The sequence below is a fragment of the Spinacia oleracea genome, chromosome 5 (genome assembly GCF_020520425.1).
Source record: "Spinacia oleracea cultivar Varoflay chromosome 5, BTI_SOV_V1, whole genome shotgun sequence".
NCBI lineage: Eukaryota > Viridiplantae > Streptophyta > Magnoliopsida > Caryophyllales > Amaranthaceae > Spinacia > Spinacia oleracea.
Genome location: NC_079491.1, coordinates 1884354 through 1909495, shown reverse-complemented (window position 1 = coordinate 1909495; position 25142 = coordinate 1884354). Strand labels below are relative to the sequence as shown.

Here is a 25142-nt window from a genome sequence, read left to right as displayed (position 1 = left end):
GACAATGGGTCGGATCGGGTTGGATTATCCGAACTTCATATACGACCCACCACTATTAGGATTATTTTTCGTAGGACTTAGACTCGTTATATTTATCGGGTTAATTTGCCTCGGATAGGGTGGTGTGGATTATTTTAGCTATTAAAATAAAAAAGTTAAGATTTTTTTTCTTTTCGTAATGTAATTTTAATATATTTTTGATTAGGTGGCATTAGTAATCTGATTGGGGTTGGATTTGTTGGATTATACACAAACTTCACCTCCTACAGGGTTCGAATCGGATTTTCATTTTTTAGGTTCCAGATCGGATTTTTTTCGTTGGATTAAGTCGGATTCAGATCAAGTTATTTGGATCGGATTCTGACTGAATTGTCATCCCTAATCTCATGATTCCAAGGTAACTAAGAAAAAAAATCAACCAGTTAACAAAAAGCGTACATGTCCCAACTTCCTAAGTATTAAGTTAATTTAGAACAGTAGAATGTTTTTAATTCTTGCCTATATTTATATTTATTCACTAAATACGATGATTTATTTTCGAAAGGACACGGTGCAATAATAAAGGGGCGGAGGATGTAAGGTTTTGTTCTGTTCGACTTATTTTAGACAAAAAAAAAATAAGTTAAGTTCAGTTAAGTTTAGAAAAAATAAGATTTTTTCAGTCATTTTCGCACATGAATAAGTTTAACTCAGATTTTTTTTTCTAGATAAATGAAATACAGATATACTCCAGATAAATAGGTCCAATAGAACAGATCAATTTATCATAACATTTTCTTAATATAATTTGAAAACCAAAAATTTCTATTTTTGATGAAAGTAAAAATAAAAATGGCGCCCTATGACGAAGTGACGAACTATGCCACCATTCATAAATCATAACTGCACAAAGAAAGACGAGAAGTAAAACGTCACCACTCAACACTAACCCCAATTTCCTCTCTCTCTCATCGCCCGCCAATTTCCCCCAAAAAACCCCTAATTTCAAAATCAAACCGCCATTTCCCCCAAATCTCACTTCCTCTCTCTCTCCTCTCCAAACTCTCTGCGATTCCGAAACCCTAGAAATCATGCCGGCGTTAACATCGCCGGGGAAAATCCTCCGATTAGAGCTAGAAAACTTCAAATCCTACAAAGGTCACCAAGTAATTGGACCTTTCTACGATTTCACCGCCATAATTGGCCCTAATGGCGCCGGAAAATCCAATCTCATGGATGCCATTAGCTTCGTTCTCGGAGTTCGCTCTGGCCAACTTCGTGGCGCTCAGCTCAAGGACCTCATTTACGCTTACGACGACCGCGAGCGAGAGCAGCGCGGTCGCCGTGCTTATGTTATGCTGGTGTATGCGCTTTCTTCTGGTGCTGAGATTCACTTCACTCGTACTATTACGAGTTCAGGTGGTAGTGAGTATCGGATTGATGGTAGGGTGGTTACTTGGGATCAGTATAATGAGAAGTTGAGGGAACTTGGAATTCTTGTCAAAGCTCGGAATTTCCTTGTTTTCCAGGTAGTTTTCTAATTTCTTGATCTTTTTGTTTTTTGTTTTACGAGGTCACTTTTAAGGTGTTTTTAGGACTGTTAGGAATGAATTATTGTATTTGCAGTATAAAAATGACCTATGATTTAGAGTGATTGAGAGAAATTGGCTAAAGCTGCATATGTTTTGGATTGGAGGAAGTGTTTTATTTTCGGTGCTACTGTTATGATTTTGTATTGGGGTGAAATCAGGCTTTGTTTTATTTGGTTGCTCTCCTCTCCCCTTGTGTTCGGGCCTTATGTTGAGTGATTTGTGTCCTTCACAACTCGGAGATTAGATAACGGCTGTTTGTTGGTAGAGACTCATGTGAGAGATTGAATATCTCTTGAATAGGAGTTTTAAACTATTGTTTGGGTAAACAAAAGAACTTAACTATGCATTGCTTGTTATGTAAGAGAATTCACTTGAAATGGGTTGTTCCGTTGTTGAATTTTACTAGGTAGTCATTGTGAAGTTTTTTTTAAGGGTGACATAGTTCTTCTTAAAAATGGCTTTGGTTTATCTATAGGTGCAACTAAAGTAATAGATTAAGGCTCGTCTAGTTTGTAGAAGCTCGTGTTGCAATTCACAAATTTACATGAATTGGGCGCTTGAATTTGATAGGCTTTTCATTGAGCGATACTTCTTGCAAAGGAGTGAATTGCATCCTACGGTTTGGGGCCTTGTGGAAGGAAGAAAACTTGAAGATTGGAAGTTAAATTTTCATCATTGCATACCGAATACAAGACCGTGTGTCTAATGATTTTGTTGGGGGAAATTATGTCACGGGAAATTTCCTATTTTGTCGATGTTCGTTGTCATTTGGACAAGACCAATAGTCATGTGGCAACTTGTTTAGAGAAAGGGACCAATATGGAAATATGTCCCCTTCACACTCTTTTTGCATACATTGAGTTTTTGACAATATCACATTACTCTTTCAGCATCTAAAGAAAATAATACACATATGCAAAGATGGTAAATCTGTTGCATTTGATTTAACTTTTATATACTACTCCTCCTTTGAACAAAAGAAGCTTCCCATCTCCCTTGGGCACAAAGTGTTAGGAAAGTATTGGGGGTGGGTTTTTGTTGAATATAAGTGAATATAGAAAAACTAGGTATTATTTATTGTTTTTCAATTTCAACTGTAATGAGAAAAAGTGGGGACCATAATGCTTTAAGGGAGTAGAGAGGAAGAGAATAAAAAAGAATAAAGAGGAGTAAGAAAACATTATTATATTCAGTGGACCAAATCCGAAAGAGAAATGAGAGTATCTTTTTGGAACAAGCATTTAGGGAGAAATGAGATGTTTTTTGTGGGACGGAGGGAGTATATATTAGTGAGCAAATTGATCACTAATCTCTGTACTTGGAATATTAGAATGCGTAAGGCTGCGTTCTATTCACCCGATTTTCACTTAATTTTCTTGAACTTATCTTATCTGAACTTAACTGAACTTATCTGAACTTATCTGAACTTATCAAAACTTATTTTAGTTATAAATTGTACTTGGCCAACCCTTATTTTCCTGAACTTATCTTATCTGAACTTAACTGAACTTATTTTTCCCGAAATAAGTGAAAATAAGGTGAGCAGAACAGGGCCTAAGGTAACTGAAGTAAGAAATTGGATTCTAGATCAAATGGTCATGGAAACTTATAATTCTGTTGTGCTGGTATTAGGACATAAAAGTGAATATGGAAAATATATGCAAGAGATCTCAGTATCTCCATATTGCATTTAAAGCCTTTTAATTGTTAAAATCAACTTTTCTCCGAAATTTATTGTCCTTTAACATACTTTTATTTACTTGATTTTCTTTTGGGTTTGTTTTAAATTGATTGGATGAAGTTTTCACTCTTTCTCATCAACAGAGAACCCCATTGTTTTATGTTGATTGTTTATCGGTTTCCCTTTTTTGGTAACAAAACCAGAAAGGAAAATTCTTTTTAACAATTTCATTTTTGTTTTTTGGCCAATTGAGGAAAATCCTTAGGTTTCCTTTCAACTGATTGAAGGGAAAAATTATAGATTGTATATGTTCTGAATTTTTGTTACATACAAGTTTAGCTGCTGAAATTTTGGCAATGCAGGGAGATGTGGAGTCGATTGCGTCCAAGAATCCCAAAGAACTGACAGGACTACTTGAGCAGATTTCTGGTTCTGAGGAGCAAAAGAAGGACTATGAGGAGTTGGAAGAACAGAAAGCCAGGGCAGAAGAAACGTCAGCTCTTGTTTATCAACGTAAGAAAACAATAGTTGGGGAGAGGAAACAGAAAAAGGAGCAAAAGGAAGAAGCAGAAAGACATCTTCGCTTGCAAGAAAAATTGGTGCCTCCTCTCTCTGGAAATGATAATCATTTTAATTTAGTTGGGATATGAAGTAGTAATTTTCCTAAAAAAGTACTCTCTCTTTTCCTAGATATTAGACCATATTTCTATTCATGGTTGTGTAGCTGTCTGAAATTAATTGACCATTTACTATGTTTTGTAAGTTTAACTTTGAACATTCACCATATTGCATGATATCATTTAACTAAATATTAAAGGTTAGATTACCTTATGAGTCGTTATGGGACTTATGCCATAGTGGGGAGCGGGAATTTTCTTTATGGCATTTTTGCTCAACTTCTTAAAATGAACTCTAATAAAAGGGGTTCAATAATTGGGGATGGTGGGAGTAGTAAATGCGATCAGAATTTTCGAGATTCCACAACTTAATTTCTTTGAGTTATAAAGATCAGAGGAATGGGGATGACACTAACTTTTATAAAGGACAATATTTTGAATCATGTTGTATTTATTGAAGAGGGTAATATTCATGTGACGTGAGTAATATGTAATAGGTTTTGTGGATTATTTGGTGCTTCTTTTGGATTTATACCTGATTTCATGATTCTAATTCTCTTTTTGTCTTTTATGGGCTATAGATAGTTTTGGATCCGTAAGAACTAGAAAGTTTTGGATCTCTCTTTGTGTCTTTTTTGTCTTTGATTCTAAATAATTCTATTCTGATGTTTGGGGACTTGGAGCACTTTTCTGTTTCTCCGCTGTTACTGGCCCTAAGTTCAAATCCTTCATTCCTTGCCCCCTATGCCAAAGGGAGAATGTAAAGTCTGTTTCCTCCAACCTTTTGTAAATGAAATTTTGACAATTTTGAATTCATTGATTCCTAGAAAACATTAACTGAAAGATTGTGGGGCCATTTTCCTGTTGGCTTCATGGAGATATTTCTTTTTCAATAAAGCTCATGAAAATTGCTCATGCTGATTCTTTCGTCTCTTTTGCAGAAAAGCTTGAAGAAGGAACATTTCCTCTGGCAGATTTATAACATAGAAAGAGATATAAACAAGATTAATGAGGAAATTGAAGCTGAGAAAGAAAGCCAGCAACAGCTTGTTGAAGAACAAAACACTTACGAACAGGAAAAGCGTGAAAAAGAGAAAGAGCTGGCTAAATACCAGAAAGAGATAAATAAACTTGAAAGAAAAATTGTAGAGAAGAATAATAAACTTGACAAGAATGTTAGTTTTATAGGTCATTAAACTCTTCCATTCACCGACTTACACTTTTGATTACAGAGGCTAACTTTTATTTGTGTATCTGGCAGCATGAACTCTTGAAGTTGGAGCAGGAAATGAAACGCATAAAATCAAAAATGAAGAGTACTCAAAAGGAGCTTGACAAAAAGAGAGAAGAAAAGAAAAAACATGCTGGAAAAGTAGAGAAGCTTAAGGCAGACTTGTTGGTTTTAACTCAACGATTAAAAGACATGGAGGAAAGTGGACCTGATGTTGGGGGGAAAGTCCAATTGACAGAAACTGAATTGCAAGAATACTACCGGATGTAAGCTTCTTACGGTGTTTATCATTGCATTTATATATTTTTTCCGTTACTTCATTAAGCATTGTGGATATATTTCCATGTATATGTATTACTAAGCTGGTCTCTTGACGTAAGATATGTTTGTTCAGTTTTTAGCTTCTGGGACATTTACCAGTGCATGGTAAATAATAAAATATGCAAAAGGTTGATAATTTTTATTTATTTAATGAGATTATGAAATATTCAAGGATTGGTCCTGGTCAGAGAAACTAAGTAAACACTGTGGTTATCTTGTGTCTTGGTTACTGATAGCCTACTAATTATTGAATGATTATCTCAGTGGTTTTTTTATATTTATTATTTAAACTAATAATTCAACAACTTTAGATTACTGCATTCGATAGCAACAAAATTGATGTCTGATATCAGGGAATGGGGCTACACTCTGGAGTCAGGAGACAGTGTAGGAGTTGCTAAGGTATAATTAGAAATTACAAATGTTTTGGTGAAATAAATGAGAGAATTTCCAGTGCGTTCTCTTTCCACTCATCTTGGTTTTGTTGAGCTCCCTTTTCTCCTACCTTTGTGTGTGATTGGGTGCTGTGGTGTGTGATGATGGAGGCTTGCAACCATAAGATAGAAAAGGACATAATGAATTATCTGCTATCTGCATCTCACATTACCGGAGCTGTTCTTTGTCTGCGTACCTTTGTAATGGATCCTTTGTCTGAGGTGTTTGGTTTCTGTAGTTTTTCTGTTGAATTAGCTGTTCCTCCTGTTATTTCCCTGGCAGCCATTAACTTTTAGTTGGCTATGCAGTTACTGCCTCTATGTTGTTTGTTATGTTAACGAGGCCAGGGGATAGTTGTTGTATGAGATATTAAAGAATGTTGCTAGCTTGGGACATACATTTCTTTATTTCCCACCATTTTTACTGACAACAGCCAAGAATATCAGTTATCTGCGACGATGAAGAAGTAGTCACGTCTTCGTAATGTTTTCATACCCAAAGCATTAACCGTGAATAGGTTTTGTTAATCTAATAGCAGTAAAAGAGGGTGGGAGGATTTAGCAGTCCTCTCTGTTCACTGGTACAATGTGGAAAACCGGGATGTTTACTTTCTTAATTATTCTGGGTTAATTTGAATGTCAACCTTTGAAGTGGCACCATATAATTTTAATTACTTTGATTCCCTAAATGTCCAGCACAGGTGAGTGTTCTCTAAATAAAGTATGCAGTCAGGACTCAGTAGTATCATTGTTGCAAAAGATCAGCAATTATTTTTAGAGACCACTAGAACTGCACCTATTTTGGGTCCGATGTGTTACATGTGTAATGATCTGATGATGTTGCAGTAAGGAGGAAGCAATGAATAAAACTGTGAAGTTGAGAGATGAAAAAGAGGTTCTGGATAGGCAACACAGGACAGATATCGAGGCTCAAAAAAACTTGGATGAGAATCTTCAGCAGTTGAAAAGCCGATTTGAGGAACTGAATTCACAAGAGGAGGAAATGAATGCAAGACTAAATAGAGATCAACTGGCGTCAAAGGATCATGAGAAAGAGATGAAACGCTTGAAAAAGGAACGCGAGGAGATGCGGAACAAAAGTCAAAAATCAAGGTACCTTTTCTTAATGCTTTTGGTGACCATAATTTTTAGTGACATATTTTTCTGTTGTGTCTTTCAAATTCGATCCTCTTGACTATTTGTGCTCTCAGCTGTTGCAATTCCCTTTTTGATTTGTCTACATTATGTTGCCGAGGTGATTACGTTTCATGTTTATCTTTCTTTGATGCAGGACTCAGTATGATAGACTGAAATTACTATTAGGTGAAGTAGAAAATCAGTTGCGTGAATTGAAGGCTGACAGACATGAAAATGAGAGGGATGTAAGACTGTCTCAAACTGTTGATACTCTTAAGCGCCTTTTTTCTGGTGTCCATGGTCGAATGACGGAGCTTTGTCGTCCTACACAAAAGAAATATAACTTGGCTGTAACTGTTGCTATGGGGAAGTTCATGGATGCTGTGGTAGTTCAGGATGAGCATACTGGAAAGGAGTGCATAAAGGTATAGGTTTACTGAGGCCTTTTTCAAATAAAATGCGTCATTTTACGGATCTCAAATGCTGTTTTGAGGCTCTTGGGCCTTTGTCACTTCTTCATCTTCATGTAATTGCTTGCCCTCGAATCTTGATGAAGTATGTTTTTAGTTGGAATTCCAGTCTTCATTTAGTCTGCTTGTTTGGCTAAAGAGAGGATCTCAGTCCACTGTATCAAGTGGTTTACGGAAACTGAGATCTCCAGGTGAAAATCAAAATGTCGGGTTTGGATTTAATACCACATAGGTAACTTGAAATTAAATGTAGAGCTAAAGTGACATAAACCAACATCAACTGGGTGTAAGATGTGTTGAATGGAGGTCATTTTCAAACATAAGCTATTCCATTTATCTGTGGCATCGATGAGGCTATCTTTGGTCAGTCAGAAACGTGAGTAGTGGTAGTTTAGACCACAAACCCCTCTATATTTTGCTTCATTTATCACACTGCTTTACACTTTTGGCTATTGTCCAAGTAGTAGTTTAAGACACATTTATCTCTCCTTTATGGCAGCGCTATTGACTAATACTTACTTTCTTTTAACTGCTAATATATTTTTTTGTTAGTCTTTATGCACCGATTCTACTACATTAATCCTCATTGCAGTAGTCAACCTGACATATAAGAGATTTTTTTGAGTATGTAGATTCAAATAAACCGTGTGATACATATACTGTAAGAGAGTCGTCCTGTAATTGATTTGCTGGTGTGTCTGGTTGAATTTTGGCCTTTTCCAACCCTTCTTTTGTTATGCTTCATTTTTTCTTTTTTTCGTCAAATGTTTTTTATTTATTTTGGTGGAGGGTATGGAAATTTTTTTGATGTCAATGACACTTTCTGTTTGATCGTTGCAGTACTTGAAAGAGCAGAGGCTTCCCCCCCAGACTTTCATCCCTCTTCAATCGGTCCGGGTGAAGCCAGTCATTGAGAGGTTGCGGACATTAGGTGGTACGGCAAAGTTGGTCTATGATGTGATACAATATCCTTCATGAAAATGTCTTTATGTTTACTAGCATTTGTTTTCTTCACTATACATGTTACTTTGCTGTTTCCAGTGATTGCATAGAGCTCCGGAGAAATTAGGATTCGTTGTCCAGGAGAAGAGCAAAAGATGTTTTTTCAGCTTTTTATCTGTAGATGCAGGGTATTTTCAACTTTATTGGGTGTCAAACCACAGCTTATCTTGCGCGCATTTGCTAGCTGTTAGCTTATTTCTCCTTGAAATTTGAACTAGTGTTTTCTTTGTAAGATGAGGTGTGTGTCAATTGCAGAACGCGCTGGTAGGTCGGTAGGCTCTCAAATCGTTTTACGAAGTATATTTTTTGGTTTCTGTTAAACACAAACAGTATGTACAGACCTTGTGTTTGAGCGCTGGTTTTGCATTATTTCTCTTTACCTTTTGGTTTCTGCTAAACATAAACATTATCAATTGAAAGGTTGCCCTTTTGTGGTCTTTGCCCTTGGCTGGCATGCCAGATCTTTAGAGTGACGTTAAATGACCTGAACATGATTTATTCTTATTCTCGGTATCTTCAATGAATGAATTTATTTCCTTAACTATGGCAAGTTTGATCCAGCTTTGGAGAAAGCAGTTTTGTTTGCTGTCGGGAATACTTTAGTTTGTGACAATCTTGATGAAGCCAAGCGTCTAAGCTGGACAGGGGAAAGACATAAAGGTGTACTTTCTTTGGTTTGCCATCAATTCTTGCAATTCTATATGCAGTATTTTGTTGTTTGGGTCTAATAATACAAAATTTTGTCAGTTGTAACTACCGATGGCATTCTCCTCACCAAAGCTGGTACTATGACTGGTGGCACTACTGGTGGAATGGAGGCAAGGTCAAACAAATGGGATGACAAGAAAATTGAAGGTTGGTGTTCTATGCGTCATTTTAATGTCAGTTTTCCTCTACTAGCTTTAACTTTTACTGCTGTTTTTTAGGGCTTAAGAAAAAGAAAGAACAATATGAATCTGAGCTGGAGTCTACGGAGTCGCCCAGGGAAATGCATCTGAGAGAGACAGAGGTCTCTGTAAAGATTAGTGGCTTGGAAAAGAAGATGAAGTATGCAGAAATAGAAGAGGTAAGTTTCTATTTAACCCATTGTATATCAATTCTGTTGTAGTCTAGAACTCTATATGGTAAGGATACCCATTGTATACCATCAGGGGTTATGTTATGTAGGATACCCATTGTATACCAGTTTTGGGTAGGTTGTACTAGGGCCTAGAGGGCTCAGGGCATAGTGAAATTTACATTAATAAAAGATAATTGAACCCTTGTGTGGCTATTTAGTGTGTTATGCTACGACATCGTCATTATCTGTAGTTGATGTTGCTGTGTCTTGAAGGTCAATGTCTTCTTTTAACTCTTTTTGAGTATTAGATTTCATTTAACAGTCATCACTGAGTACTTTTTCTCCATCCCCCCCCTTGCAGAAAAGTATTCGGGACAAACTAAAGAAATTGGCAAATGAAAAGAGGAACATCGAAGAAGAAATCCGCAGGATTGAGCCTGATCATGCAAATGTATGCAAATTTCTTTATATTGTTTAGATTTTGCATAAACTGTGCCCATGCTGGATTTTATGTAGTGGTCTATTGCAGTTAGCTGCTGCTATCAAGAAGAGGAATGGAGAAATAAAGAAGTTGGAGACAAGGATAAATGATATTGTTGATCATATCTACAAAGATTTTAGGGAAGCTGTTGGTGTTGATATCCGGGCATATGAGGAGACACAACTCACAGCTGATGCAGAGACCTTTGAGGAAAAGGCCTCATTGCGTAACCAAATATCAAAGCTTAAGTATCAGTAAGTTTCTACTTTCATTTTGTCATTTTCATAACTGTTTGTTTTATACTTCATGTGTCGCACTACCAATGTTTATTTAGATTAAGTTACTTTATTGTTTAATTGATAAATAAGCGTCAAAGAAAGGAATTCTCGCTTTAGAAATAAAAATGGCAGAAGATAATTTGCATTTCCGTGATGGTGATGATAAAAACCTTTAGGCAAAGGTGTTTCAATTTTTCCAATAATACTCCACTTTTGAGATTCCATGTGTGCTAGTCCCGGTTGCCTTGTCTAATGTTCTTGGTAATGGTTAGTCCTTGTCCTTTTGATTACAAAATCCTATGTGCTTCTTATCTTGAGTAAATGCTTTTCTGACGTAGAGGCACTAATCTCCTGGAACTAGAATTTTACATTTAGTGTTTTCAAGAGTGATTCCTATACAGATACATTGTTGAGATATATTTGAGTTTAGGAAAGTTGATACGAAGACGAAAACCAAGTCAGATATACATTGGTTCTAGTCCCTCTTTGTGTTTTATTGCAGAAGGCTGACAACATAAAAGTTTGTTATATTCAAGTTCACTAGGCTACTCAAAATCTGCTTGAGAATATGGTGTTCTACTACAAGAGTAGACTGAAATAGTGAAATATATGTACAGTTAAGGCCCATGCCACCTACATATGCGATAACACGAATGTGAAATTTGCTGCTTCATTTAGAGAAGTACTATATGGTGTATTTTGACGTTCCTTTTTAATTTTTACAAAGCACTGAAGTACTGAACAATGGAATTTGAACTCAACCATTTTTACTGTATGAATGACCTTCCCTGAAAGTGAATAACTTCACTATTTTGTTTATTATTTCCTCCGTTCGCTAATATTAGCAACAATTATCATTTAAGGAAGTTTCACAAATGTTGCAACATTTCTATTTAATGAAATCCGATATCTCCTTTCACTCTACAAATACCCAAATTTCCCTTGTTGACATTCGTAAGCTTCTTTTTCACTTGGTTTTTGGGGTGTATCCCATGATTTTGTGGTCCCCTTTCACCACTTACCCACTTCCTTAATTTTTTAGCCAAACCCCCTTGTTGCAATTTTAGGGGAACGTAGGAAGTAATACATTGCTTTCCATGTGATGTTTCTTTTTCTGCCATGACTTGTAACCAGACTAACCACTAGTGTAGTTTTTGGAGTCAGCCTGGCTGGAGTGTGGACTTATCTTTTAATTTAATGTAATTTTTAGAACATTTGATTACGTATTTTTGCGAGTGTTTTAATTTCCTTGAAATTTTCAGGATGGAGTATGAGCAGAACCAGGATTTGGAATCACAAATTACGCAGATTCAGTCATCACTTGATGCTTTGAAAGATGAACTCAATAACCTTCAGAACAAAGAAGTTGAAGCTAAGTTAGAAATGGAGAGTATTACCACCGAGATCAATCAAATAAAGGATGAGTTACAAGGTATTCTTTGCCTTCCTCCCTTGTTCCCAACCCAATAAATAAAATGAAATTAGAGGTCCAGTCTTCAGAGACTGCATAAATTTTCTAGGTTGAGGCTTCAAGTCCCTTCTTTCGCTCCATACAAAGGGAAATTTTTTATGGTTATAGATACCTTGAGTCTTCCCTCTCCATTTGAAAATTTATAATGTTTTCTCTTTGTGACTGTTCGAATTTATTTGTTTCCTATTTTTTTGAATCTAAGCTCTCCTAAAAATCCTTCTCTGCTTCTAGAGTGGAAGTCCAAGCTTGAAGAATGTGAACGTGGCAAGCATGAAATACAGAAAAAGATCTCCCGTGGCATGACAAATTTAGATAAACTGAACCGTCAAATTAATGTTAAGGTTAGTTATGACTATTTCTAAGCTCCTTTCTTCTATTCTTGATGATAATAGGATTTCTTGACGAGATTCTTGACAACTCTGAAAATGCCTTGAATCTTTACCAGAAAACGCAAATTGATACTCTCTCATCAAGGAAACAGGAGATAATTGAGAAGTGTGATTTAGAGCAAATAAGTCTGCCCACAGTCTCGGACCCAATGGAAACTGATTCCAGCCAAGGTCCAGTTTATGAATTTGGTGAGCTGGATAGATCCCTGCAGAAGGATATGAGGCCATCTGAACGGGAAAAGCAGGAAGCTGATTTTAAACACAAGATTGATGCGCTCGTATCAGATATTGAAAGATCAGCCCCTAATCTGAAGGCTCTTGACCAGTATGAGGCTCTAAAACAAAAGGAGGATCTTGTAAGTAAGGAATTTGATGCTGCTCGAAAAGAAGAGAAAGAAATAGCTGACAAATTCAATGCAGTCAGAGATCAAAGGTACCTATTCTTTTTTCATTTGAATTTAGAAAGATTGTGATATGAGTTCAGCTCTGTAAGGTAATTGAGCATGTCATCTCTCCATTCTATTTTGGGGTCTTCATTTATTTGCACCTCTCTCCCTGTGTTAACTTTTGCAAATTTGTATATCTGGCGGCCTGACCATTGCTTTGTTTTTGCTTCAGAAGAATATGACGAGATTTCCATTAATTTTCTTGTGCAGATACAAGAAGTTTATGGATGCTTTTAACCATATTTCAAATAACATTGACAAGATATACAAACAATTGACCAGAAGCCAGACACATCCACTTGGGGGGACAGCATATCTGAATCTGGAAAACGAGGATGACCCGTTTTTATATGGTATCAAGTACACTGCTATGCCTCCAACAAAACGGTTTCGTGATATGGAACAGCTCTCTGGTGGTGAAAAGACTGTTGCTGCTCTGGCATTGCTCTTCTCTATACACAGGTGTGGTGCATTGCGTCATTGGATTATTTAATTCTACCATTTATCTATTTGATTTCTTAGTTGTTTATGTTTTGGATAATTGGGTTTGTTTTCGAGATATTGCTTTATAAGCTTCCGAGTTGTACCAAATAGAACCATTGACATAAGTTAATAAAGGAGTTTGATTTCTGAGGGTTGGCGAAATAGGAGTGAACTTTACATATTACCCAAAATTCTTTTAAATGTCTTCCCTGATTCTTTTCTTTTACTGTAACCTTAGGGAAAGTTAACTTTTGTATGCATTCTGCTGTTTACTGACCTATTCCATCTATATGTGCAGTTTTAAGCCATCACCATTCTTCATTTTGGATGAGGTTGATGCGGCTTTAGATAATCTAAACGTTGCCAAGGTAGCTGGATTCATCCGGTCAAAATCCTGTGGAGGAGCCCGACTTGACCAGGATGCTGATGGAGGCTGTGGTTTCCAAAGTATTGTGATATCGCTAAAGGACAGCTTTTATGACAAGGCTGAAGCTTTAGTTGGGGTTTACAGGGATTCTGAGCGAAGGTCAGTTCCTTCTCTATCTCACTTATTTTCTTGTGCTTTAATAGGTTTAGGCCCTGTTCTTCTGAGCTGAGCTAAACTAAACTAAACTAAACTCCCAAATAAGCGGTTACAATACATCTTGGTATTTACGGCTCGTTTGGTAGCTGGCCATGGTGACAATGGGAAATGAATTTGTAGGTAAATTTGTAAGGAAAATCAACATTCATTTCCATGGTAACGATGGTTCACTCAAAATGATCTCTTTTTCTTCATAATTTTACATTGACATCCATTACCATTTTGGGGAGTGGTATTGGATGAGAATTCAAATTTATGGAGAAAAACACCAGGTTCGATATAAGTTTCATTATCATGAACATTATGATGTTATTTTTCTTGTCAAATAACACTTATATTTATCCCCATTCCCACCATTTATTACCGGCTACTCAACGGGCCGTTTGAGTCAGGATATTTTCAATATTTGCTAATTTCTCCGTTGTCTGCAGTTGTTCCAGCACGCTGACGTTTGACCTGACAAAATACCGAGAATCTTGAGAATACAAGAAGCCCTTGTACATACCTTTCACATTTTATGCTCACTCTTTATCTCTGCCAAAGGTTGGTGTACAGAATGTTAGTACATTTCACCCTCTTGTTGTCCATCTTCGTTTTAGGTCTTGTAAATGGCTGGTTTTTGCTAACCACCCAGAAATGTCTTGTATGTTATGTAGTGCATATACCAACATTGCTGCCCGTGTCATTAGATTGTGAAGTCTTGGATTCTATTCTTTCCAAGGAACACTTTAGTTAAGTTTCAATGTTAAAGAATATAATAAATTAGTCGTTTTGATTACCGGTAGTCCAGTAGCTTGGTTATTAGACAAGGTAGCCCAATGGGTATATGGTTTGGGTCATGTTAATAAGGATCTTATTGAAGGCGGTCTTATTGGACATGGCATTTATTATATAGGTCAATATAGGGCTAAACTTATACTCCATAATACAATAATTTTGAAAATTAAAATAGTCATGATATAAAAACTTATATAGATAGCTTTGTATTCACTTGTATTCGAATATGACATTTTTTTTCATTTTTCCTTGTTCGTTTATTGACCTGCCAACTATTGGCCTGCTATTGACTTGCGACCTGATTTGACCCTTCCATTATTGACCATTTCATTATTTGACCCGCACCGATCCAGACTTGACCTCCCTGATAACCAGGTCTATTTACCGGGCTTAAATCTGTTCCATAATAAGAGCAAAAGGACTAAATTTTTAAAATGGATTGTCTAAAAATAGCATTATCTTATCCATTATCACAATCTTTCTTCTATCCCGATAAGTTGGGAGTAAAACTTGGCAAATAACAAGCATGTTTTAAGTATAGTTGTCTTGGTTAAAATATAAGTTTTATGATCCTCCATATTTTTCACCTTTGGAAAAATAACAACCTCTCTTTCTTTTAATTTGTTGTCATTTTTGTTTCCTGTAATTTCTTCCTACAACCTCCCCCAACATCAAACCGAAAAACCTTAAATTTCAAAGTAAAAAAAATAGAATTGATTATAGGTTCGACTCATGGTGTAACCCTAGCATTACTATCTCAATGTTCACCATATCATCTCATGACCTCCGAGACTCGGAATTCCGGTCAGAAAAATCTCCGGTCACCGGAATTGTCGCCGGAGAAACTACACAACCGTCCAAGGTAGGAGGATGGTTTTGCGACGATGAATCGATTGCAGAGGCGAGTGACAACGAAGGGTCATGCCTTAGTGAACAAGAATCCGATTTTGCTGATATTAATTCAGAAGGAAACGAAGGAAGCCGGAGTACTAATTATGATTACAATAATGCTAATCATACAAAGGAAAGATCACCAAGTAGAAGAAAGAAACTATTCAAAAGGAGGTGGAGAAGAGTGAAAGCCAAGAAATCATTAATTGAATTTAAATCAAGATTAGAGGATGCCCTAAATGGGAATTTCCTCCTTAATGAAGAAAGAAATGGGGTGGCACAAAATTTTAGGGACATTACCCTTTGGGGGGTGCCCTTATTGCCAAGCAAAGGCCATGAAGGAACAGAAATAGTCTTGTTAAAATTCCTTAGAGCCCAAAATTATAGGGTTAATGAGGCATTAGAGAACCTTAAACAAACCTTAATTTGGAGGGTAGAACAAGGAATTGATGATATTATAAATGAAAATTTTGGAGATGCAAAGGAACTTAACAAAATGGTGTTTTTGGATAGCGTCGATAATGAAGGACACCCTTTGTGTTTTAATACGTACGAGGCTTTCAGGGATAAGGAGTTGTATGCTAAAACATTTGGAACGGAACAAAGTAGGAGGGAATTTCTTAGATGGAGAGTTCAATTTATGGAGAAAAGTATAAAATATTTGAGTTTTAAGCCTGGTGGGGTCGACTCTTTTCTTTTTATTAGTGATATGAGAAATGCTCCGGGTCCTGGAAATCGTATTAAGGAACTTGGCCCTGTTAGCAAAGATGTTGTCTCTCTTTTTCAACGTTATTATCCTGAGCTCATTTATAAGCACGTAAGTCGATTTTTATTATGTATTCCGTGTATAATGGTATATTATCCTGATAAATTTGAAACGTTGATAAATGAACTACCTACTTTAGTTTACTATGAATAAAGAGTTGTTTGTGAGTTTCAATTTGTTACTTTTTTCTATATGAATTCATATTTCGATTTTAGAGTTGTTTTTCTACTTATTGGTTTTGTTTGGCCTTGCAGATTATACTAAATGCTCCCTTTTGGTATTATTTGTACCATGGTGTAGTTACACAATACTGTTCTCCTGGAACCAAAGAAAATTTTGTATTTGCAAGGCCTCACAAAGTCACTGAAACATTGTTGAAGTAAGGTTATAGACTTATAGTATATCACTCGTTAATTAGTGATTGTATAAAGATTACTCCATAGTACCACTCAACTCTTGGTCTAGTGGTAAAATTTAGTCTCATGATGGGTCATTTCACTACAAGAAAATGTATTATTAACGATGGGAGTTACCGTCGTAATTTTACATGTGGCAAGCCTGTCGTGAAAGGGGCCTCATAATTGACTATCCTGTCGCAAATATCATGTCAGTCATTTGATTTTATTATATTTTTTGAGCTAGTTATGACGAGTCTAAATATCCTGTCGTAGAATTTTTCACAACAAAGATAGGATTTGAGCCCGTCATAAATAGCCCGTCGTTAATGAAATTGTTTTTGTAGTGTTTGAAAGCGGGATTCCTTTCCTCTCCTTTAAGGGGGTAACGTCCATCTAGATTTTTTGTGTGTGAATGAGCCACATTTGCAATATAAAGTAAAATGGGGGTGGGGGATTTAAAATTGAGACTATTATACAGTCTTAATTAACAGGTCAATACCTCATTGATAACATTCATCTACATCTATCACTTAAATGTCATTCAAATGGTGTACATTGTAACCAAATTTAATTAAAATGTATGATTAATGTCTTGAGAAAAAATTGAAAACATCTTCAAATGTCATTTCATATTTTCTATGTAATACAAGTTCATGTATTTAATAATATGGACAGGTATATACCTCCTCAAAATATTCCTCTGCAATATGGTGGTCTTAGACGAGATAATGATGATGAATTCACATCCGAGGACATTGTTCGAGAGTTTAGTATTCGAGGTGGTGCAGTATCAATCTTTAGACTTCCTATCTCAGAGGTACAAATTAATGAATTACGAGTAGAATACTCTATCAGATTTTTATACTTCTTTCGATCCATAAATATCGCACAATAGTTGACTTTTACTCCTCTAACACGTTACTTTGACTGTTAATATCTCAAATCGTGTGTAAGTAAAAAATATTAAAAAAATGATATTTAGAAACTATATATCGATATGAATCTGACATGACCCCATATAACTACAATTTTCTTACGTATGAATCACAAAAAATGGTCAAATTCGTAATGTGAATAGTGTAAAAAAAATGGTGCAATATTTACGGAGCGGAGGAAGTACTTACTTCCAATATCCGAGGCTTTGTTCTCTTCATCTCGTCTGGCTTGATTTTTCTATTTTTTGGATTGATCTGTTTTGACTTTATTCTCTTGAAGTTATTGTTATTGCTTATTACTTAATTTTTTCTTAAAATCAGATCAGATAAGAAAAAATTCAGACAAAAAACGACCCCAAAAAAAACTAAAAACACTCACAGAAACAATCAGACCACGCTATAACCAAATCAGATCGATCAAACCAGACCATCAACTAGAAAATTCAGACTATACCAGGTGAAGAGAACATAGCCTAACAATATGTGTGATCTTTCATTATATATTGGACTAAAATTGTGTTATATATACTACGGAGTACTAGTATAATACTTCGATAAGAAAAAATCAGACTAGAACAGACAAAAAAACAAAAAATACTCACAGAAAATAATCAGACCACATTAAACCAAATCAGATCAGACCAAACCAAACCATAGAAAATTCAGACCAGACCAATAATATTTTGATCTCTCATTATATATAGGACAAAAATTGTGTTACACTACTAGTATAATATACGTTTTTCTTAATTATTAATTAAATCAATTAATCATATTCTATGTCTTTTGGTCAATTTAGGTTAACGTGACGTTAGTATGGGAAGTAATAGTTGTAGGATGGGATGTGAGTTACAAAGACGAATTTATCCCTGACGATGAAGGCTCATACAGGATCTTGATACATTCTGAGGAGAAAATTGGAAATTGTGTGAGAAATTCATTCTATGTGAATGAACCAGGAAAGATTATGATTTCTATTAAAAATGCAACTTATGTCAAGAGAAAGGTTTTCATCCGGGTTAAAAGCAAAGCCACTTTGCCTGTCTACTTGTGCAAATGAAACTATTTTGTAATATAAATCCACGTAAGCTGAGTTAGTACGTCCTGTATTTAGAATATCAATTTTTTTATAATTTTATTATAGAATATTAACTTTTTATAATTTTGTTAATACATGTAATTAACGATCATAATGTTTGTAATTAGTTAAAATAGGATGGGGACATTAACAAGTTAGCATGAATTTTTGTACAATACAGAGTTTTGATATACTTGTATAGTTGTATATACATACTTGTATTTATTTGTAGAATATCTGCTATTGTATTATTACCTTCATTTTATAATGTTTCAACGATTACCATTTGGACAAATATCGAGACAAATGAAAGGATGATTAGTTAGAAAAAATAATTTATTTGTTGTAGCATTGCCTATAATACATGCATTAAGCTATATGAAGGCATGCTCTTTTTAACTTATAAAAATAAATTTATTAAATGTAGCATCAATTTTGATCGATTTTAACTATTGAAAATCATTTAATTTCTTTAAACCAAACACTAAGAAATTGGCAAAATTTTAATTTTGAAAGTAACAATATATTTATCATTAACTGCATTTCCTAAGAGGACAAAATCATCTTAAAAACTGCGTAATTTTCTATGTACAACCGGTTGTACCATACTGCTAAGATTATTTCTTTACTCATATATTTGTGTCCTAGGACCAAGCCGAGCACAAAATAGTCTTTGTAACACCCCCGATTTACTAACTTTAAATAAATAAGAAATATAAAAGACTTTATAAAAATATTGCGGAAGCTTATAACTAAATCGGAGGTATCACCGCCACACTTGACCACATTGTCAAGTGCTAAGGCTTACAAACTCAAACTATTACAACTCAATTACTAGGTGATCTATTTACAACTACGTAACTGTTATAAAAGACTAACGGTAACACTTTGAGCTCCTTTAACTTCTAACTGCAATCCTTCACGATCAATCTGCTCCAGTCATCTTGACTGCTCACCATAGAGGACAAATTCCAAAAGGATCGTCGCAGGGCCACCATAAGAAAAAGACATGGCCGCAAACACACATAGCAAATAAACACACACGTCAGCAAAAAGCTGAGTAATCGCCTGTGACAAACAGAAACATACTAATATAGAATAATAAATGCTCATGTAAACAATGTAGTATGAAACTACATTTCAAGTATGATCCCAAAGATAAAACTAACTTCATACTCTATGGAAACTATAAATCTCCTCTTCATTTGAACCTCAAATATAATGATATGATCTTTTCCTCTACTAAACATACTCAAACCAATAGGTGCTATATTTGATCTTTGTTCTATACCTAGCCTTGGACATGGGTAATTTGAATAATAAACCAACAAGTATAAAAACTTGAAACTCTCAATAGCTACTAGAAAGACTCTCTGAGTCAAGGCCACTTTTGAGCCAAATCCCACTTTGGAGATATAAATAAAATAATAAAGATTGTATCTTGCTCCTCTACTAATGGTTATCATCTCTTTACCAACATGCCAAGGACTAAGGTCTATAACGCTGAGCCTCAAACCAAAAATGTAATAATTATTCTCAAACATTTTCTCATAATCTGATCAACACCCATTTAGAGTTAAGAATCTCTACTTCTCAATAACGGCAAAAATTCCCAAATAATGTTGCTCGAATCCAATTTTTTTTTCTCAAAACAATATTCTCGACCTCAAAGTAATGAAACTACATACTTCATATAATCTCCCTACAGCAATACCAATCTGAATGCGCATAGTTTGACTAGAGTAATAACTAACTCCAACCACAATGGTGACAACTCTCATATATAAGAAACTTCACCAACCATAACCACCTATTAGCTAATACAAATATATGTGCATCTCATTACGCAAAATAACACAAAAGAACCAAAATTTATAAATGTCAAAACGAAAGCAGGACAATATACAACATTATCAATTCCAACCAGTGCGTCCAATAACACTTAATATTGAATATAACACAAACATCTTGATTACAACTAATAATATACACGAACAATTAGAGGGGACTAAGTGTGATTACAACTAATAATATACACAAACAATTAGAAGGGACTAAGCGTGATTACCTTTCGGGCCAAAATAGCGAAGTACAAAAACAATTGAGCGATTATTGGATATGTTATCCGCACAAAACCGAAAGGGTGTGCCTGCTTAATCTTGGTCAACGAATTTCAATCATAGTGGTTCAATGATTACAAAACACTAATTGATATGCATCCTTAATTGCTTCTAATTTGATGTCGTCTCACCTGAGAAAATATTGAACGGCTGCGCTCGTACTTATGAAAAGAATAGTTTAGTTTTAGGGTTTAAAAGAGTATTTATATAAGATCATTAAACAACAATCCTACAATTAATAAAATAGGGTTTTGGACTTTTCAAATATGAAAAGAGGCTTTATAATTTAAGAAAGCTCACTTAAAAATAAATTATAACTTTATTTTAGCTATAAAATATATTTTAATTAATCATAAAATATTGGTATTACAGTCTTATATTAATTAATATTAAACCTTGCAATGTACAACCGGTTGGTCGATCGGTAATCCTCCTAAAACACAAGGCATATCAAGATTATAAACAAAATCACCTTAAAAAATGGCATAATTTTTTGTGTACAACCGGTTATACCATGCATACTACTAGCATTATTTCTTTGTTCGTGTGCTTGTGTTCTAGCTATGAGCAAACCGAGAACAAAATAGTCGTGCATCGATTAATATTGTACATAGTATCTTACAATCTCTATTATATAAGTAAAGATGTGAGGTTATTGTTAGGTTATGATACATATGACATTACATAGATCATGCGGAAACAACCATTAACCCAGGACAACATATTATTTACACATAATCATATAGCATAATTTAGATGCATACTCTTTGTTGCGTGCCCTCCCTAGCTGCGCCCGAACCGAACAAGAACAAGTCTTTTAGGACTCCAAGTGTCGTCCCTCCGTAGATAGTCCACAGCACGTCCGGATCCGCCTTAAGATTGACCAACTAGAATCGCCCTTAAGGTACTAGAAAATTTCGGCACTTTATGAGCAAGATGTGTTTTAATTTTCTCTCAAAAAAACTCACTTTTGAATACTTTGAAACTTGTATATAAATTATGACCCCTTGGCCTTTATTTATAGAGTTATGGAAAAGGAATCGTAATCCTAGTAGGATACGAATTAATTGAAATTAGAATCCTACATGAATTCTATTTAATTAATTTATCCAATTAGGAATAGAAATTTAATCATACACTGACTCTTGCAGATTCAGGAATCACGCATGTGCACAAACTCACACACACACGGCAGCCACAAGGGCTGCCCATGCGCGTGCGAGCAGCAGCCCACGCAGCACGGCCCACGCATCCGTGGCCCTTGGCGCGCGCTGGGCCTGCCTTGCGGTAGGCCTGGGCGCTGCCTTGGCTGGGCTTGTGGCGCGCATGCTTGCTGGGCGATGGCCCCGGCTTCGTGCTGGGCCTTCGTCCGGCAAGCCTCGTCCGATGCTAATTCGTACGATACGCTTCCGATTAAATTTCCATTTCCGGAATCTATTTCCGATTACGAACAATATTTAATATTTCCGATTCCGGAATTAATTTCCGTTTCGAACAAATATTTAATATTTCCGTTTCCGGAATTATTTTCCGATTCCGGTAATATTTCCGATTCTGACAATATTTCCGTTTCCGGCAATATTTCCGATTCTGGTAATATTTCCATTTCCAATAATATTTTCCGATACGTACCATGTTTCCGTTTCCGGCAACATCTACGACTTGGATAATATTCATATTTCCGATACGATCCATATTTCCGTTTCCGGCAATATCATCGTTTCCGGAGTATTCATTTCTTGCCTGTGACGATCTTAGCTCCCACTGAAACCAAGATCCGTCGGTTCCGAATATTCATAGATGGAGTATTTAATGCCATTAAATACTTGATCCGTTTACGTACTATTTGTGTGACCCTACGGGTTCAGTCAAGAGTAAGCTGTGGATTAATATCATTAATTCCACTTGAACTGAAGCGGCCTCTAGCTAGGCATTCAGCTCACTTGATCTCACTGAATTATTAACTTGTTAATTAATACTGAACCGCATTTATTAGACTTAACATAGAATGCATACTTGGACCAAGGGCATTATTTCCTTCAGTCTCCCACTTGTCCTTAGGGACAAGTGTGCATTTTCCTAATTCCTTTGTCGCTCGATGCTTGCTCTTGAACATAAGGTAAGAGTTGTCATCCTTATTATGTCCAGAGGTGTTCCTCGGTTTCAGAGTTCAACTGATCAAATAAACAGATAATCATAGCCTATGATTCATCCGAGCACGGCCATGCATTTCACAGTTTCTAGCTCTCCGAGTGGCCTTGTACAACTTTTAAGCATCTCTTCCCGATTTATGGGAGGACAATCCCAATCTTGCGATCTTGAGATTAGACTTCGTTTGATAGGTGATTACCTGAGCGTTGCCTTTATAGCCTCCTTTTACGGTGCGACGGTTGGTCAACGTCAAAGCAACCAGTTCTCAAACAAGTAATCTCAAATCACTCAGGTATTGAGGATTAAGTGTCTAATAATTTAATGAAATTTACTTATGACAGACTTTCATCTCTTACAGTAAAGTTTCATAGGTCTTGTCCGATACTAGTCTTCCCAAAGTAAGTATCTATGCAAATGATTATGACATTGCCATGTCCACATAGTTCAAGAAACAGAACTACTAGTCATCTTGCATTCTAATCGTCTAACGTTTTCTATGCGTCCAATTTTATAGAAAACTCCGATTAGGGACCATTTTCAACCTTTGACATTCAAGTTCACTTGATAGACATTTCTTAGTCACAGGACTGGTCCTGACAGTCTATCTTGAATATATCGTCAAGTTGAAGGGACTCATCATTTAATAAACCACAAATTAAATGGAAAAATGAATTTCTTTCATTTATTGTGAATGATTAACCAATAATGTTTTACAAAGATTTAAACTCTAAAACTTTAAAACATTAAACAGAGACATCAAAGCCATTCTCCAATATGCTTGATTCCCATAGCTGCAGTGTGCGAGTTGTGCTTCGCTTGCGGCAGAGGTTTAGTTAATGGATCTGATATGTTGTCATCAGTTCCAATTTTGCTTATCTCGACTTCTTTTCTTTCAACGAACTCTCGTAGAAGGTGAAATCTACGAAGTACATGCTTGACTCTCTGGTGGTGTCTAGGCTCTTTTGCCTGTGCAATAGCTCCGTTATTATCACAATACAGGGCTATTGGTCCTTTAATGGAGGGGACTACACCAAGTTCTCCTATGAACTTCCTTAGCCATATAGCTTCCTTTGCTGCTTCATGTGCAGCAATGTACTCCGCTTCAGTTGTAGAATCCGCAATGGTGCTTTGCTTAGCACTTTTCCAGCTTACTGCTCCTCCGTTGAGGCAGAAGACAAACCCAGACTGTGATCTGAAATCATCTTTGTCGGTTTGGAAACTTGCGTCCGTATAGCCTTTAACAATTAATTCATCATCTCCACCATAGACCAGGAAGTCATCTTTGTGCCTTTTCAGGTACTTCAGAATGTTCTTGGCAGCAGTCCAATGCGCCTCTCCTGGGTCTGACTGGTATCTGCTCGTAGCACTGAGTGCGTACGCAACATCCGGGCGTGTACATATCATAGCATACATTATTGAACCAATCAATGATGCATATGGAATCCCATTCATTCGTCTACGCTCATCAAGTGTTTTTGGGCACTGAGTCTTGCTTAGAGTCATTCCATGAGACATGGGTAGGTAGCCTCGCTTGGAGTCCGCCATCTTGAACCTATCAAGTACCTTATTGATATAAGTGCTTTGACTAAGTCCAATCATCTTTTTAGATCTATCTCTGTAAATCTTGATGCCCAATATGTACTGTGCTTCTCCTAGATCCTTCATCGAAAAACATTTCCCAAGCCAAATCTTGACAGAGTTCAACATAGGAATGTCATTTCCGATAAGCAATATGTCGTCGACATATAATACTAGGAAAGCAATTTTGCTCCCACTGACCTTCTTGTATACACAAGATTCGTCCGCGTTTTTGATGAAACCAAAGTCACTGACTGCTTCATCAAAACGTATATTCCAGCTCCTGGATGCCTGCTTCAATCCGTAGATTGACTTCTTTAGCTTGCATACCTTTTTAGCATTCTTTGGATCCTCAAAACCTTCAGGCTGTGTCATAAACACAGTTTCTGTTAAAACGCCGTTTAAGAAAGCAGTTTTGACATCCATCTGCCATATTTCGTAATCGTAATATGCAGCGATTGCTAACATTATTCGAATAGACTTTAGCATTGCAACTGGTGAAAAGGTTTCATCGTAATCCACACCGTGGACTTGCCTGTAACCTTTTGCAACCAATCTAGCTTTGAAAACTTCAAGTTTCCCATCCTTGTCCTTTTTCAGTTTGAAAACCCATTTGCTTCCAATGGCTTGGTAGCCATCTGGCAAATCGACCAAATCCCATACTTGGTTTTCAGACATGGAGTCTAATTCAGATTGCATGGCTTCTTGCCACTGCTTGGAGCTAGGGCTCGTCATAGCTTGCTTGTAAGTCGCAGGTTCATCACTTTCAAGTAATAGAACGTCATAGCTCTCG

At 36.1% G+C, this 25142-nt stretch overlaps 2 protein-coding genes across 2 annotated transcripts; both read left to right on the top strand.

Annotated features, from left to right (window-relative positions):
* The first annotated feature begins 884 nt into the window (after positions 1 to 884).
* On the top strand, positions 885 to 14433 carry LOC110794327 (structural maintenance of chromosomes protein 1). The gene is made up of 18 exons (XM_021999289.2): positions 885 to 1508; positions 3615 to 3851; positions 4811 to 5044; positions 5131 to 5366; positions 6702 to 6968; positions 7147 to 7417; positions 8303 to 8427; positions 9015 to 9124; positions 9212 to 9319; positions 9391 to 9530; positions 9886 to 9975; positions 10054 to 10259; positions 11546 to 11715; positions 11986 to 12095; positions 12200 to 12576; positions 12800 to 13051; positions 13371 to 13598; positions 14087 to 14433. Exons 1-18 carry the CDS (start codon positions 1071 to 1073, stop codon positions 14133 to 14135), a joined length of 3648 nt encoding a protein of 1215 aa, XP_021854981.1. The 5' UTR covers positions 885 to 1070; the 3' UTR covers positions 14136 to 14433.
* A 146-nt stretch (positions 14434 to 14579) lies between these two features.
* On the top strand, positions 14580 to 18780 carry LOC110794333 (patellin-4-like). The gene is made up of 4 exons (XM_021999294.2): positions 14580 to 16140; positions 16344 to 16468; positions 17163 to 17304; positions 18222 to 18780. Exons 1-4 carry the CDS (start codon positions 15193 to 15195, stop codon positions 18480 to 18482), a joined length of 1476 nt encoding a protein of 491 aa, XP_021854986.2. The 5' UTR covers positions 14580 to 15192; the 3' UTR covers positions 18483 to 18780.
* The last annotated feature ends 6362 nt before the right edge of the window (positions 18781 to 25142 follow it).

Coding starts and splice junctions, on each gene's coding strand:
- LOC110794327 (XM_021999289.2), top strand. CDS start 1,071: ATGCCGGCGTTAACATCGCCGGGGAAAATCCTCCGATTAGAGCTAGAA. Junction 9,125..9,211: donor GACAGGGGAAAGACATAAAG/GTGTACTTTCTT, acceptor AAATTTTGTCAG/TTGTAACTACCGATGGCATT. Junction 9,976..10,053: donor TTGAGCCTGATCATGCAAAT/GTATGCAAATTT, acceptor GGTCTATTGCAG/TTAGCTGCTGCTATCAAGAA.
- LOC110794333 (XM_021999294.2), top strand. CDS start 15,193: ATGTTCACCATATCATCTCATGACCTCCGAGACTCGGAATTCCGGTCA. Junction 16,141..16,343: donor CTGAGCTCATTTATAAGCAC/GTAAGTCGATTT, acceptor TTGGCCTTGCAG/ATTATACTAAATGCTCCCTT. Junction 16,469..17,162: donor GTCACTGAAACATTGTTGAA/GTAAGGTTATAG, acceptor TAATATGGACAG/GTATATACCTCCTCAAAATA.